General features: G+C 34.2%; 1 protein-coding gene across 1 annotated transcript in view; it reads right to left on the bottom strand.

Moving 5' to 3' along the window:
- The window catches only part of LOC141399046 (uncharacterized), a 116,747-nt gene extending 113,869 nt beyond the window's left edge, over positions 1-2,878 (bottom strand). Inside the window, exon 1 of the mRNA XM_073977031.1 lies at positions 2,601-2,878. Coding sequence (XP_073833132.1) covers positions 2,601-2,639 — 39 coding nt within the window. The 5' untranslated portion in view covers positions 2,640-2,878. The remainder of the gene's footprint in view (positions 1-2,600) is intronic.
- Between the last annotated feature and the right edge of the window lie 12,059 nt (positions 2,879-14,937).

The raw sequence follows: 14,937 nt of genomic DNA on the forward strand, positions 1-14,937 counted from the left end.
GCTCGGGTGGCACTAATTAACGTTAAACGATCGCCATAAAATTTCATATATAAGGTTTTTGGATCAAAAAGAAACAAATTTTAGGGGGTAGGAGACAGCGTTGCCAAGGGTTTTGTCCTTCAATTAAATTTTGAAAATCAACAAGTAAAAAAGCGTTAAGTTCGGCCGGTCCGTTATATGGGAGCCATACCAAAACATTGACCTATGTTGACGTTTTTTCGGTCAAAAATTGTAGCTGAAATCCTCAAAATACCTAAAATCAGGAGGTATCCTTACATGGGGGTTATACCAAAACATGGACCCATGTTGACAGTTTTTGGTGCAGATATTTAGTGATTACTATGAACCCCAACTTTCAAAGTACAGGTAGTTCGGTCGAAAATGTTACCTAAAATCCTCAAAATACCGAATATCGGGAGGTACCGTTATATGGGGGCTATACCAAAACATGTACCTATGTTGACAGTATTTGGTGCAGATATTGTGTTAATTACTAGAAACCCCAACTGTCAAAGTACAGATAGTTCGATCAAAAAATGTAGCGGAAATCCCAAAATACGGAAAATCGGGATGTACCGTTATATGGGGGCTATACCAAAACATGGACCTATGTTGACGGTGTTTAGTGGAGATATTTTGTGACAAATGAAAATTACAGGTAGTTTGGTCAAAAAATGTAGCTAAAATCCCCAAAACACCGAAAATCGGGAGGTACCGTTATATAAAAAGTTTTTTATATAACTTGTGGTCCGATATAGTCCATCTTTGAACTTGACCTGCCTATGGAAAAAAAAGACACTGGTCAAAAAATGTAGCTAAAATCCCCAAAACACCGAAAATCGGGAGGTACCGTTATATATAAAGTTTTTTTATATAACTTGTGGTCCGATATAGTCCATCTTTGAACTTGACCAGCCTATGGAAAAAAGACACTCGGGTGCAAAAATATAGCGCTCTAGCTCAATTATTGCGAACGATAGACTGATTACAACAGACGGACATAGCTAGATCGTCTTAGAATTATCAAGAATATATCGGCCTTTTTGTAGAAAATGTACTTAAGTTGAAACTGAGGTATGGCGTATTGTAACTCGCGAATTGTTGTAATATACCATAACTTTTGAACGCATTTAGGTAAAATAAACTGTTTTAGCACGATTCACCGAAAGATTTCTTAAAATTATAATTTGAGCGGAAGCTGTGGTCATATTAATGTAAAAAATAGGAAAAAATCGTTGAAGGAAACGAGTTTTGTTAAGTCAATTTTCAATTAGTGGCTTTACAATACAATGTAGAGTATAATGTTCAAAGAAGAAGTTAAAGAATACACTTCAGATATGAAGTTTCTAATGTATGATTTTTATACCCTACACCACTATGTGGGGAGGGTATTATAAGTTGGTTTTGGCCAAAAAGTTTGTAACGCATCGAAATAATGGTCGTAGACTTATATATATCAAAATGAATGCCTCGACGAGCTGAGTCGATTTGGCTATGTGTGTCCGTCCGTCAGTCCGTCCGTCCGTCCGTCTGTCCATCTAAACCTTGTAATCACGCTACAGGTCGCAATTTTGATCGGATCGTCACGAAATTTTGGGCAATAATGGGGGTCCCGGATAATATTTAGGGGTCGGAATGGGCAAAAAACTTATGTGGATAAAAAGACAACGTTTTTTCCAAAGCGAATATCTCGGCATCTATATAGGGTATACCAAAAGCAAAACCAGACAATGAAAGTAGAAAATATCACCTTTCTAATGATGTAAAGTAGGTTCTCATAGGTGATCAAACAACGAAGAGATTACAATAGACGCAAATAAAACCCAAGTTTTCATTTTTGCTATTTTAATTATAATGACGAATATCACAGCTTTGGTTGGGGCTTTCCAAAGGCAAAGCCTGCCTATGAAAGTAGAAGATTCCATCTCTACAATGATGCAAACTAGGTCGGCGTAGGTGACCAACTAACGGAGATATCGCAATAGTCGGCAATACATCCCATTTTTCCTTTTTTTTGGAAATCACGGTACAGGTCGCAATTTTGATCGAATCGTCACGAAGTTTAGAGGGTTAATGGGGGTCTCACGTATGAAGAAGCCTATTGATTTTGGTGATGATCGGATAATATTTAGGGGTCGTAATGGGCAAAAAAACGTACTTAGATAAAAAGACAACGTTTTTTCCAAAGCGAATATCTCATCTTCTATATGGGGTATACGAAAAACAATGAAAGTAGAAAATATCACCTTTCTAATGATGTAAAGTAGGTTCTCATAGGTGATCAAACAACGAAGAGATTACAATAGACGCAAATAAAACCCAACTTTTAATTTTTGCGATTTTAATTATAATGACGAATATCACAGCTTTGGTTGAGGACTTTCCAAAAGCAAAGCCTGACTATGAAAGTAGAAGATCACGTCTTTACAATGATGCAAACTAGGTCGGCGCAGGTGACCAACTAACGGAGATATCGCAATAGTGGGTAATACATCCCATTTTTCCATTTTTTTGGAAATCACGCTACAGGTCGCAATTTGGATCGGATCGTCACGAAATTTCGGGGGTTAATGGAGGTCTCACAACAAAGTTGTAGTTACCTGTGGACGGACGTCTTCCTTGTTGCTGCAACAATCCATAAGAATAACATCGTTTGTAGCGTTTTGTAGTTGGTGGAAAGTAGTTTTATTGGGAGCTGTATTCCCCAGGAACTTCTGGACACCGAGTTGAAAACGAGAACATCGGTGAGTGCGCACGCCATCCAATTTAATTTTTGCCAAAATTGATTTTTAAAGGCAAAAAAATTAATTTTGTTTCGAGAGAGACAACTATTTACGTCTGCCAGCTGAATATTTTGTTTACCAAACTGACAATACCAGCTGGTCTATTCTCTCAAAATAGTGGGTGTAAGGTTGCATTTATTAGCCCTCACTAGAACAGAGTTGCTTCAGGTCGTAATATACGAGAATTGTGTAAGGTTGGCAATGCCGCTTGTATTTGGTGTGTGTCTTTGATACACATTATTAATACAAAACGACATGAACCACCCTGTGACAAATCGACTGCATTATGAATCCGAGGAAGTAACCCCAAAAACAAGCATTAGTGCTTTCCGAGTAAATAAATTACAGCAATTGGAAAGAGCTAATGCTGAGCTGTCCAAAAAAAACGAGGAATATGAGAAAACATGTAACCAATTAAAAAGAGATATGGAATATCTGAAACAACAGTTACATAAACAAAACGAATCGTTTGAAACAGACGAAGACGAACTTCAGCAAGAAGTAGGTCGTTTCAATACTCAAGAAAGTAATGCCAATTTAGGACAAGAATGGCAAGTTCAAAATAGAAAAAAACGTTCAAACGAAAGCCCAGAAAATGCTTCAAGCTCAAAGAAAGTAGCCACTAATACCAAATACTGGTTAAGCAAAACACCACAATCTTCAAACCAATTTGCTATTTTGGAAGAAGAAGAAACAAACACCAACATGAACCCACCAGAAAAAATGGTAAAACCGCCACCAATATTTGTCGATAAAGTTTCTAATATCCAACCATTACTAACTCTCTTAACGGAAGTAACCCCTGATCAATTCGATATGAAAACATTGCGTAATGAACAAGTAAAAATATTACCAAAGTCTCATGAGGCATACAAAAAAATTATAGAAGAACTTGAAAAGAAGGACACCGAGTTCTTCACTTACAAACCTAAATGTGAAAGAGGATTCAAAGTGATCCTAAGAGATATGCATCCCAGTGTGAACATAGAACACCTAAAAGAAGAACTATCGACTAAAGGACATGAAGTGACCAACATTTGGAACATTAAGAGTCGATATACCAAAAAACCCCTTCATTTGTTTGAAGTGGAACTTGCGGCCAAATCTAACAATAAAGATATATATTCGATCACTAGACTCATGGCAAATATTATCAAATTTGAACCTCCACGGCCCAAAAAAATTGTTCCTCAATGTTCTAACTGCCAACAATATGGCCATACAAAATCATTCTGTCGAAAAAAGTCCGTATGTATAAAATGTGCAGGAAACCACGAATCAAAATCATGTCAAAGGAAAAACTGGGCAAACGAAGTAAAATGTGCTCTTTGTAATGGTAACCACCCCGCAAACTACAAGGGATGTGCAGTATATAACCAAATATACTCGCAAACTTTTCCCTCACTAAGAAACAATAGGGTCACTGAAAAAACACCAAATCAACCTTCTACCACTCTACCACAACGTAATGATAACGTTTCATATTCAAATGCAGCAAACGTTCAAATTTCCGAACCCAATCCGAACAACCAACAACAAACCCAGCCATCTAATAAAAACTCTGAAATTCAAGAAATGCTCAATAACCTGAACTTGCTAATGCAACAAGTGACAAACCTTCTTGTGAATATTTCTCAAAAACTTTCTAATATTTAAAAATGGATTATCTCAAAATAGTTTTCTGGAATGCAAATGGTTTGTCACAACATGTACTAGAAGTGAAAAATTTCCTCCTTTCAAATCAGATTGATATCCTTCTTATATCAGAGACACATTTTACTCAGAAACACCACTTTTCCATTCCAAACTACAATTTCTACCATGTGATGCATCCAAGTGGAAAAGCACGAGGTGGATCGGGAATTCTTATAAACAAAAATATTAAACATCACCAGGGAACCCATTACTCTACCGAAGAAATACAGGCGGCAAATATCATTGTTCAAGGACCTCATGGCCCTCTTACTGTCTCATCACTTTACAGTCCTCCAAGGCATAATATAAAAAAAGATCAATATATTTGTTACTTTAAAACCCTTGGCAATAAATTCATATCTTGTGGCGATTTTAACGCTAAACACACAATATGGGGATCTCGTCTTACCACTCCAAAGGGCAGGCAGCTGTACTGGGCTATACAAGAGCTAAACCTGAGAACAATAACCCCAAATTCCCCCACTTACTGGCCCACTGACCTAAATAAGACGCCCGATCTTATAGATTTCTGTGTCTGCAAAGGTATTCCAGCATTATCCGAAACATGTACAACCACTCAAGACTTATCATCTGATCATTCGCCGGTATTCTTAACTTTGTATTCTAAATACACAAAACAAGAACAACAATGTAAACTGCACAATAAGAAAACAAATTGGCATTACTTTCGATATCAAATCCGAGAAAATTTGAACCTGAGATTATCGTTAAAAACTGAAGAAGAAATTACAGAAAGTGTAGAGCATCTTGTACATGTCATCCAGAATGCATCATGGAACTCAACACCTAAGAGAAGTTTTGAAAATCACACTCAAGTCCCCAACTCTGTACAGAAAAAAATCTCAGAGAAAAGGAAAGCTCGGAAACAGTGGCAACAGAGTAGACACCCTGAAGACAAACGAAAGCTCAATAAGATAACTTCTGAATTGCGAAACCTTCTCAGAACCATTAATGACAGACAAGTTCAACATGAAATTCAAAATTTGGGCCCAACTAAGTCCTCTGATTATTCATTGTGGAAAATAACAAAAAAGGTAAAAAAGCAAGACAAAACAAACTATCCGGTTCGAAAAGATGATAATAGCTGGACAAAAAGCAATTCAGATAAAGCTGCAACATTTGCTAAGTATTTGCTAGATGTGTTTACACCAAATAATAGTGATGATACACCAGAATATATTCAATCACTCTTAAATCAACCCCACCAAATTGAATTACCAATAAAGAAATTCACAAAAGCGGAAGTTACACAAGCAATAAATTCATTAAAGTTAGCAAAAGCACCAGGCTACGATCTCATTACTCCAAAAATTCTAAAAGAACTCCCACAAGAAGGGATTAAACTGATTACTTTCATATTTAATGCTTGTATAACAAGAAATTTCATTCCTCCACAGTGGAAAGTGGCACAAATCTCGATGATCCTAAAGCCAGGAAAGCCAGTGGACCAAGCAAAGTCGTACCGACCAATTAGTCTTTTGCCTGTCATTTCCAAAGTTTTAGAATCGCTATTCCTTAAAAGACTAATGCCTATCATTGAAGAGAAACAACTTATCCCATCCGCATCAATTTGGATTCAGAAAAAATCATGGAACAATTGAACAAATCCACCGCCTTGTGGAAACGATCAACAATGCGTATGAATCTAAACAATATTGCACTTCAGCTTTCCTAGACATCTCACAGGCTTTTGATAAAGTATGGCACGAGGGTTTGCTATATAAAATCAAAAGATTTCTTCCAATAAACTACTACTTGTTTATCAAGTCATACATTCAAAATAGGTACTTTTATGTCAATGAAATGAACGAGATGAGCGAACTTAAAAGCATAAGAGCCGGCGTTCCCCAAGGCAGTGTTATGGGCCCAATTTTGTACCTTATATTTACTTCCGATCTCCCTCAATCAGAAACTGCTGTTATTGGCACATTTGCTGATGACACAGCAGTACTAGCTGTTGATAAAAATCCTACAATTGCGAGTAACACCCTCCAAACGTACCTTAATACGCTCTGTGAGTGGCTAAAACAGTGGCGCATTAAGGCAAATGAGACAAAGTCTACTCATGTAACTTTCACCCTTAACCGTGGAACCTGTCCTCCTGTACAGATGAACCGAATTGAACTTCCACAAAGCAAAGAAGTCAAGTATCTTGGATTATACCTAGATCAGAAACTGAACTGGAAGACACATATAAAAACCAAACGAAAATCATTAGAAATTCAATCCAATAAAATGAACTTCCTCATTGGACCAAACTCGCGAATGTCTCTTGAAAACAAGTTACTAATATACAAATGTATCATCAAGCCTATTTGGACGTATGGCATCCAATTATGGGGAACAGCTTCCAATACAACAATAAAACTACTCCAACAATTTCAATCAAAAACACTTGGTAAAATTACAAATGCTCCACAATACATAACCAATAAGCGATTACACGAAGAATTGGGAATGAGAACAGTCAAGGAAGAAATAATACACTAACTACAAAACTACAAACTAAGAATCGAGTCACATCCAAACCACCTTGCAACCAATCTGATGGCAAATCCAGATACATTCATAAGATTGAAAAGAATAGCGCCCCAAGATCTCATATAAAATAAAATATAGAGCACCTAATATAATATTTAAATTTTTAAACAACTATGTAATGTCATTTTAAATATAATGGACCCACCAGTGGGTAGGTCCTATTGAATAAAATAATGTACAATTTAATTAAGAATAATGTAAATATCAAACTTATGATAGAAAGCATTAATAAATAGCAATTAAAAAAAAAAAAGAGGAAGAATTTTATTGATTTTGGTGATGATCGGGTAATATTTAGGGGTCGGAATGAGCAAAAAATTTATTTGGAGAAAAAGTCAACATTTTATTCCAAAGCAAATATCTCAGCGTCTATAAGGGGTATACAAAAGGCAAAACCTGGCAATGAAAATAGAAAATATTACCTTTACAAAGATGTAACGTAGGTTGTTATAGGTGGTCAAACATCGAAGATATCGCAGTAGTCGCTAATAGAAACCAACTTTTCATTTTTGCGATTTTAATAATAATGACAGATATCACACCTTTGCTTAGGGGGACCTTCTAAAACCAAAGCCTGACTAAGAAAGTAGAAAATCCAATCTTTAAAATTATGCAAAGTAGGTTAGCGTAGGTGGTCAAATAATAGAGATATCGCAATAGTCGGTAATGCATCCCTTTTTTCCACTTTTTCTGCAATCACACTACAGGTCGGAATTTTGATCAGATCATCAAAAAATTTTCTCACAGAGATAGAAGCCTATTGATGTTGGTGATGTCGACAGTAGTCAAATATAAAATTAAATATTAATTATTTTGGTTCAGTTCGCCTTAAGCCATTTGGTATAAAAGCCAGATAGGTGAAAACTTTCGTATCTCCCTAAAAGAAATGTTTTCGAGTGAAAAGATTATGCACAGAGGTAGTGGTGTAGGGTATCACATAGTCGGCCCCGTACCGACTATAGCCTTTTCTCACTTGTTTTAATATAACCAATGCATCAATCTCAAACGGATGCTGATATTTTGAAGACTGGGGCGTGTAGCCTTCAAAGGTTCACAACAATCTCAGCTTAAAGTCGAAATTTTTCAATTCAAAATTTGCAACTGCCATTAAATTGTCGGTGAAACCCTCGTGAACTTAGTTTTTTTACGTTCTGAATCTAATAAGCCATGGCGCGTCCACTAGATAGGCGGATATGATACCCCTCAAATTTCGAAAATCTGTCAATTTTTTTTTTTTTTTGAAAATTGGGCGCACGCATTTTGGAAGTGTAATTTTTACCGAAACAAATAGAGCCTGTTTGAAATGTGCGAAAACATATATTTCGAAACTATCGCTAATCCGGAGATACAATTGATTTTTTCTAAAAATTAAGTGCGATGCTACATCCACTGTTCTTGATGGAACGCAATGAAACGACATCAAATTATGTATTTTTTAAAGGTTATCATCGAAATGGGATGCGCATCAAATGTAAATGAATTTCGTGGAAATTATGACCATCTAACTGTGTTTTGCGCCCTTATATGCAACAGACACTACATCGTGGCCGCCAAATAGAATTTCACAAAATGTACACCAAATAAAAGGAATTGATTCGCTGTGTTGGAAAATCGGATGCGCATCATGTCATTTTCACTATTACGCGGTTTACATGCGTTTTAAATGTTGTAATATTCAATATAACATTATTTTAATGCTATGTCACAATTGGAATTCCTTGTGATTTAATATAAGGTTCTAATAATATTCGCCAATAGGAAAACTATAAGCGAAAAATTTGTTGCAACGGAATATCTTCATTATTGAGTGAAATTTGGACGAAAATTACGGAAACTCAAGCATTTTTTCTTCAACCTTTGCTATAAAACCATAAAAAATAAAATTAGATAACATGATTTTTAGTTTTTATACCCTCAGCCTTTAGGCTAAAGAGGGTATTTACACTTTGATACGACCAAAAATGTGCCTCATCGAAATAATGGTTTTAGACCCCAAGTATGTTTGTACGATGTCCGTTTCAGACAATTTTGAGTAGATCTAGCAATGTCCGTCCGTCTGTCTGTCTGTCCGTCTGTCTGGCTGGCTGGTGCGCACGATAACTCTCGAACGGATCAATGGATTCGGTTCAAATTTTGGGTATCGAAATATTTTGTCCAAATTCGATTTAAGTTCAAAGATGGGCCATATAGGTCCCTCCTTCAGTTACCTCCCCCACAAAAGTTCAAAAATAATCGGAAAAATTGTGCGCACGATAACTCTTAATGGGAGTGACCGATTTGGTCCATACTTTACACATTCTCATAATATCTACCAGATATAGATCAGGTTCGAATATGGACTATATTTGTCCACTCCATCCCATACCTCCCACACAAAATTTTGGATATGTTCACTTAAAGACCTGCTATTGAATCACTTGATTTTTGTTGAAGCAACTTGGTAAAAGTTGTTTCAGGGGAAAGTCCATACTTCTTGAGAAAACAGTCCGAATGGTGTAAAAACACCCTATGGCACCCCCATGGTCTATGTCGGTCCATTCCTTTATGTACCTTTTCCGCAAAATTTTTGAACTTTATTCCTAATCAACATTTTTGTCGGTTCATACGACCAAAATTTTGAAACCCCCTAAATACATACGTTTTTTGTGAAAAAAGTGTTTCAATTTGCACAGGCTGAGGGTATATCTCTGTCGGCAAAGCCGACTGATACTTTTTTACTTGTTTCGTCATATTTTCTTTGTATTTTTGCAAATAACATGAATACTATAGCTTCAAACTTCACGACTTATATAATAATTTAATTTTATAATTTTTTATATATTTTTTGTAAGTATAAGCGCTATTGTTTCAGAAATATATAATAATTTAATTTTATAATTTTTTTATATATTTTTTGTAAGTATAAGCGCTATTGTTTCAGAAATATGTTTGTAAATACGTGACATTATTTAACAAATTTAATTTTTCGCGAATCCCTTGACACTTTTCGAACATTTTTTGCATCATCGCAAAGGGTGCGAATTCAGTTAACGATAATAGGATATAACAGCTTAATATATTAAACCGCGATTTTTTTTTTAGATTTTTTTTCTGATTAGCATAATTAAAACGGTCATATCTTTTGCGCGCAACGATCATAGTTGGTAACGAAAACAGATTTGGTATGACGATTTTTTTCTTAATCTATGTACCAAATTTTTCAAATTTTTTTTATTGAGTCTTTTCGAAAAATATTAATAAGTTCACAATTGCATAAAAAATAATAACTTAAAACTATTACGTGTTGTTTTAATTACAATATGTGAATGTAAAATAATCATTACAGCAACTAGCTTATTTTATAAACTGGGGAAACATGTTAAATAGAAACTGTAATGGTATACCGAGCTTGCTCCCGGCTCTATCTATGTACCAAAAATCATATATGTAGTATCATTTTTTTTATTATTTTGATATGGAAAAAATGATTTTAGATATTTTTCCTGATATATGGGAAATGTTGCCAATTATTTCATATTCCATTTCCAAAAAATTGATTTTTTTTCTTTTCGCCCTACATTAACGATTTTTGGTACATAGGTTAAGAAAAAAATTACCCAGTACAAATCCGCTCGTGAGCAAATTTTTGGTTGTTGCGGACAAATGTTATCGCGGTTTTACTTCTGCTTTAAAAAAAAATTATTATAAAAACGCTAATTATTTTATTGAGCACAATTGTCACTAAAAAGTTATCACGAAGTGACGTCATTAAGTAGATTGCATAATATTTGTAAAATGTTACTCAGCATTCGCGGAATTTACAAAAAATTGACAAAATTGTAAATGTAATCCGAATTTTTTGAAAATAATGGTCCATTTACCCGTCAAAAATTAAAAAAAAAGTAACAGTTTTAAAGAAAGACTTCACGGGGAATCAAATGAGACCAAACTTATAATCATAGGGATAGTAGTTAGGATATTATAGCCAAAATAAGCACATATGTATTTGTGTTACAAAAAACAAATTTTAGTTTGAAATAATAGTTTTCACATGCATTCTACAGTTGAAAATATTGGAAAAACTACATAGGAGTACTTCTTTTATTTTTCTTGAAACTCCCAAGAATATGGGCGGATTTTGCTTTATCTACATTCACATAGAAGGTTTCCCATTGAGGAAAGTTATCGGGTTGAAGAAATAAATCATTAGACTTCTTAAACATAAATAGAGTTCAAATAAACCACTTTAACTTATATGCATTATTAAAATCGTTTTGTCCGCATGTGATTTTCATGTACAGCAAGACCATATCTTTTCATTTGTATATATTTTTCGACACATAACTTGGACGCTTAGATGTAGCATCGGCTGCATCTAAGCATTAAAAAACCTATAAAACATCTCTAATTTGCGCAAGGTACAATAAATTTTGTTCCGCATCCGGTTTCAGTGTCACCACGAAAGTCTACATCGATATATGTATATCTATTTCAAAGCGATCAATCAGGAGCCGTGGATGTAGCATCACGCACTATTTTTGGGATAAAATTAATGTAGCTCCCTTATCAGTGAAGTTTTTAAATCTCTGTTTCCACAAGAACGAAGATGCTGCACTAGTTTTTTCATTGCAGTGGAAACGGCGATATTTTCGAAAAAAATTTTACGTGACTTTCCTATCTTGGAATTTCTCGTATCTCGCGTTTAAGTAGATGGAATTTCACGAGTAAAGATTTATTAGATCCGCAATGTAAAAATCTTAAATTTGCAATCAAGTACGAATAAATCGAATGACAATTGTAAAAATTAGACCCGAAAAATATGATTTTTAGAAAAATGTTCGCACAAAATTTTCGTATTTGGATGCAGATTTCTACGAAGCTGTGTAGGCTACTTCCATGACACATATATCAAATAACTCAGAATCCTATATACGATTTTTTGAAAAACCTGTTTGCAGAATGAAATTAGAAGAAATTTTCAAAAACACTTAAAATCTGGCTTCAAAATGTCATCATCATTTAATAGTAGACGCAGATAAAATGTTGAGAAGTTATACACTAGTGAGATGGTCCTTATTTAGTTGCCTTCTACTTTTACTTTGACGGGAAAATCGTGAAAATTGTGGTTTAATCACAAATCGAGAGAAAACAAAAAAAGACACGTTGGCTTCAACCCATTTTTACCCATTATTTAACATAAATGTAGCCACAGCTTCCACGTAAACTAACATTTAAGGCCAATATTTTTTGCGAAGTCTAAAAACATTTCATTTTATTCGAAAGCATTTAATTTGTATAATATTCAACCACATTTCGCGAGTTATTAAAGGCTAAACCTTGGCTTCAGTTTCGATGTGTTACATACAGAAAAACAAACTTAGCAAGTAAAAGGGGGCAGTGAATACAAGTGGCTGCAACAAAAATCAAAGTGATTCGAATAAATTGAACTTTTCCGAAATTTTGTGTGGGAGGCGAAGGAGTGCACCGATATAGTCGATATTGGATCCTCATCTATGTCTGGTAGATATGCAATGTATTGTAAAATTTTTCCGAACATTTTTTAACTTTGAATTTTTTTAGGCGGTACACTTTTAAAGTGTTTAGTTTTGTTAGATTTTAAGCTTGCCAAAGTTTGATCACAATCGGAATATGTTACCACGTGCCACTTGGGCCTCGAAGTTTCCATAGTAATTTGTATGGAGCCAAAGGTTATTTTTCACGAAATTGCTAAAGACCACATTTATTGTCTAATCGATTAGAAATTCATTGCTGTTGCTAGAAAAGGAATGCTAAACAAATTATGAAAATCTCCTAAGATGTTGATATTGCTCCAATAGTATATTTGGGCCCTATAATATAGCCCTATATTAAAATCCAGCCGATTTTCAAAAATTTTTTAGGATTCATTTCTGTGACTAAAAACAAAGAAATGATATGTGATCACAGAAATGTTGTGCTTGTTTCTCAACATTTTTCTGCCGATGTGCGGTTTTGGAAATTTTCAAGTGCAAGGCTCGCCAACTGTCTTCAAATTTTAAGCCCAAAATATTGTCAATGATTATTACATTATCCTTAATATCAGACATGTATGTATGTTTGCATATGTGTAGTCTCTTCACAATCATGTAGTGCATCTAAATTTTACTTAACAAAAAACTTTTTCTTGATGTTTACAATCATGTTTTCTCTTCAGCAATGGGTGGCTAAAATAAAAGTATCTTTTGCCAAAATCTAGTTTCTCCAAACTAACAAACAAAACATGTCATTTGTATTGCCATTAAAGAAGAGTTACGACTGAATTGCAACAAACTGCTATTGTTTCTCATGTCTTCTCACAATTCCACAGTAGCAACAACAGCAACAACAACAAGTGAAGGAGCAATTTTAATTTTGAAGCTAATTTCTTATCAGTGTGAGGATGAAGAGTGAGGAGACGAAGGTTTTGCCATAAAATTGCTTCATTTTGTGGCCCTGAGTAACTTTTGCTGAAATTAAAATGAAGCCATTAATCTCGCCTTGCAGGCAGGAAGCAAAATGGAATGTAAGACATTCCTGTAAATGAAATCAAAATTGAAATTTGATGTTTATTGTTGTTTGTGTCTTTAATTGTTGTAATGATGATAAATTCCTCGTAATAAGGAATTAAATAATACTGAAAATAAATTATTTTATTACAAAGTGCTAATTAATGGCAAGCAATAAAGAGAACATTAAATTCTTAGAATTCTACAACATACTGAAAATGAAAATTATATAAATACAAATTAAATGGATATTAAAATGTCATAATATTAAAATTGTAAATATTGGCAAACAAATCATGGACAGCGAACCTGCCAAAATCTATCGAAGGCAGTATACGTAGATTTTTTAAGAATATTTTCTGAATGGCGTATACCTGGATTAAACGTGAACGTGGATTTTTAAAGAATAATTTCGCTGAGGCAGCAAACGTGAATTTTAAAGAATATTTTATTAGAGGCAGCAAAAGGAGGATTTTAAAGAATATTTCATAAGATGCAGCAAACGTGGATTTTTAAAGAATCTCTTAAAGGCTGTAAACGCGGATTTTTAAAGAATCTCTTAAAGGCTGTAAACGCGGATTTTTAAAGAATATTTTCTCAAGAGGCAGTAAACGTGGATTTTTAAAGAATATTTTCTCAAGAGGCATTAAACGTGGATTTTTAAAGAATACTTTCTCTGAGGCAACAAACGTGGATTTTTAAAGAATATTTTCTCCAGAGGCAGTAAACGTGGATCTTTAAAGAATATTTTCTCCAGATGCAGTAAACGTGGATTTTTAAAGAATATTTTCTCCAGAGGCAGTAACCGTGGATTTTGAAAGAATATTTTCTCCAGAGGCAGTAAACGTGGATTTTTAAAGAATATTTTCTCCAGAGGCAGTAAACGTGGATTTTTAAACAATATTTTCTCACAAGCAGTAAACGTGGATTTTTAAACAATATTTTCTCACAAGCAGTAAACGTGGATTTTTAAACAATATTTTCTCACAAGCAGTAAACGTGGATTTTTAAAGATTTTTTTTTTTATATTTATTTCTCAATTTAACTGATATATATTTCTTTTTATTTCCCGCTTTCTCTTATTCATAAAGTATGATCTTAAAACCAATGACCTGTTAAAATTGCCACTAAATCAAATATGAAAATATCGTAAAAAATGTTTACAACATTTTTATTGACGTTAACTTCTGTTAATAATTTCTCCATAATACATTTCGGAATTGGCTTTACCGATTCCATTACCAGTTAATACTTCAAGATTTTTATTAACATTTATTTCTGCTTTTATAGAAAAATAAACTATTACTGCTGTAAAAATAAAAACTTAGTTTACTATTCTAATCTGTTTTTGATTTGATTGACATGAATAACCCAAAGAATAAGTGTTAAGTGGC

Source organism: Musca autumnalis, unplaced genomic scaffold (assembly GCF_047663935.1).
Source record: "Musca autumnalis isolate F117 unplaced genomic scaffold, ASM4766393v1 scaffold_3, whole genome shotgun sequence".
Classification (NCBI taxonomy): Eukaryota; Metazoa; Arthropoda; class Insecta; order Diptera; family Muscidae; genus Musca; species Musca autumnalis.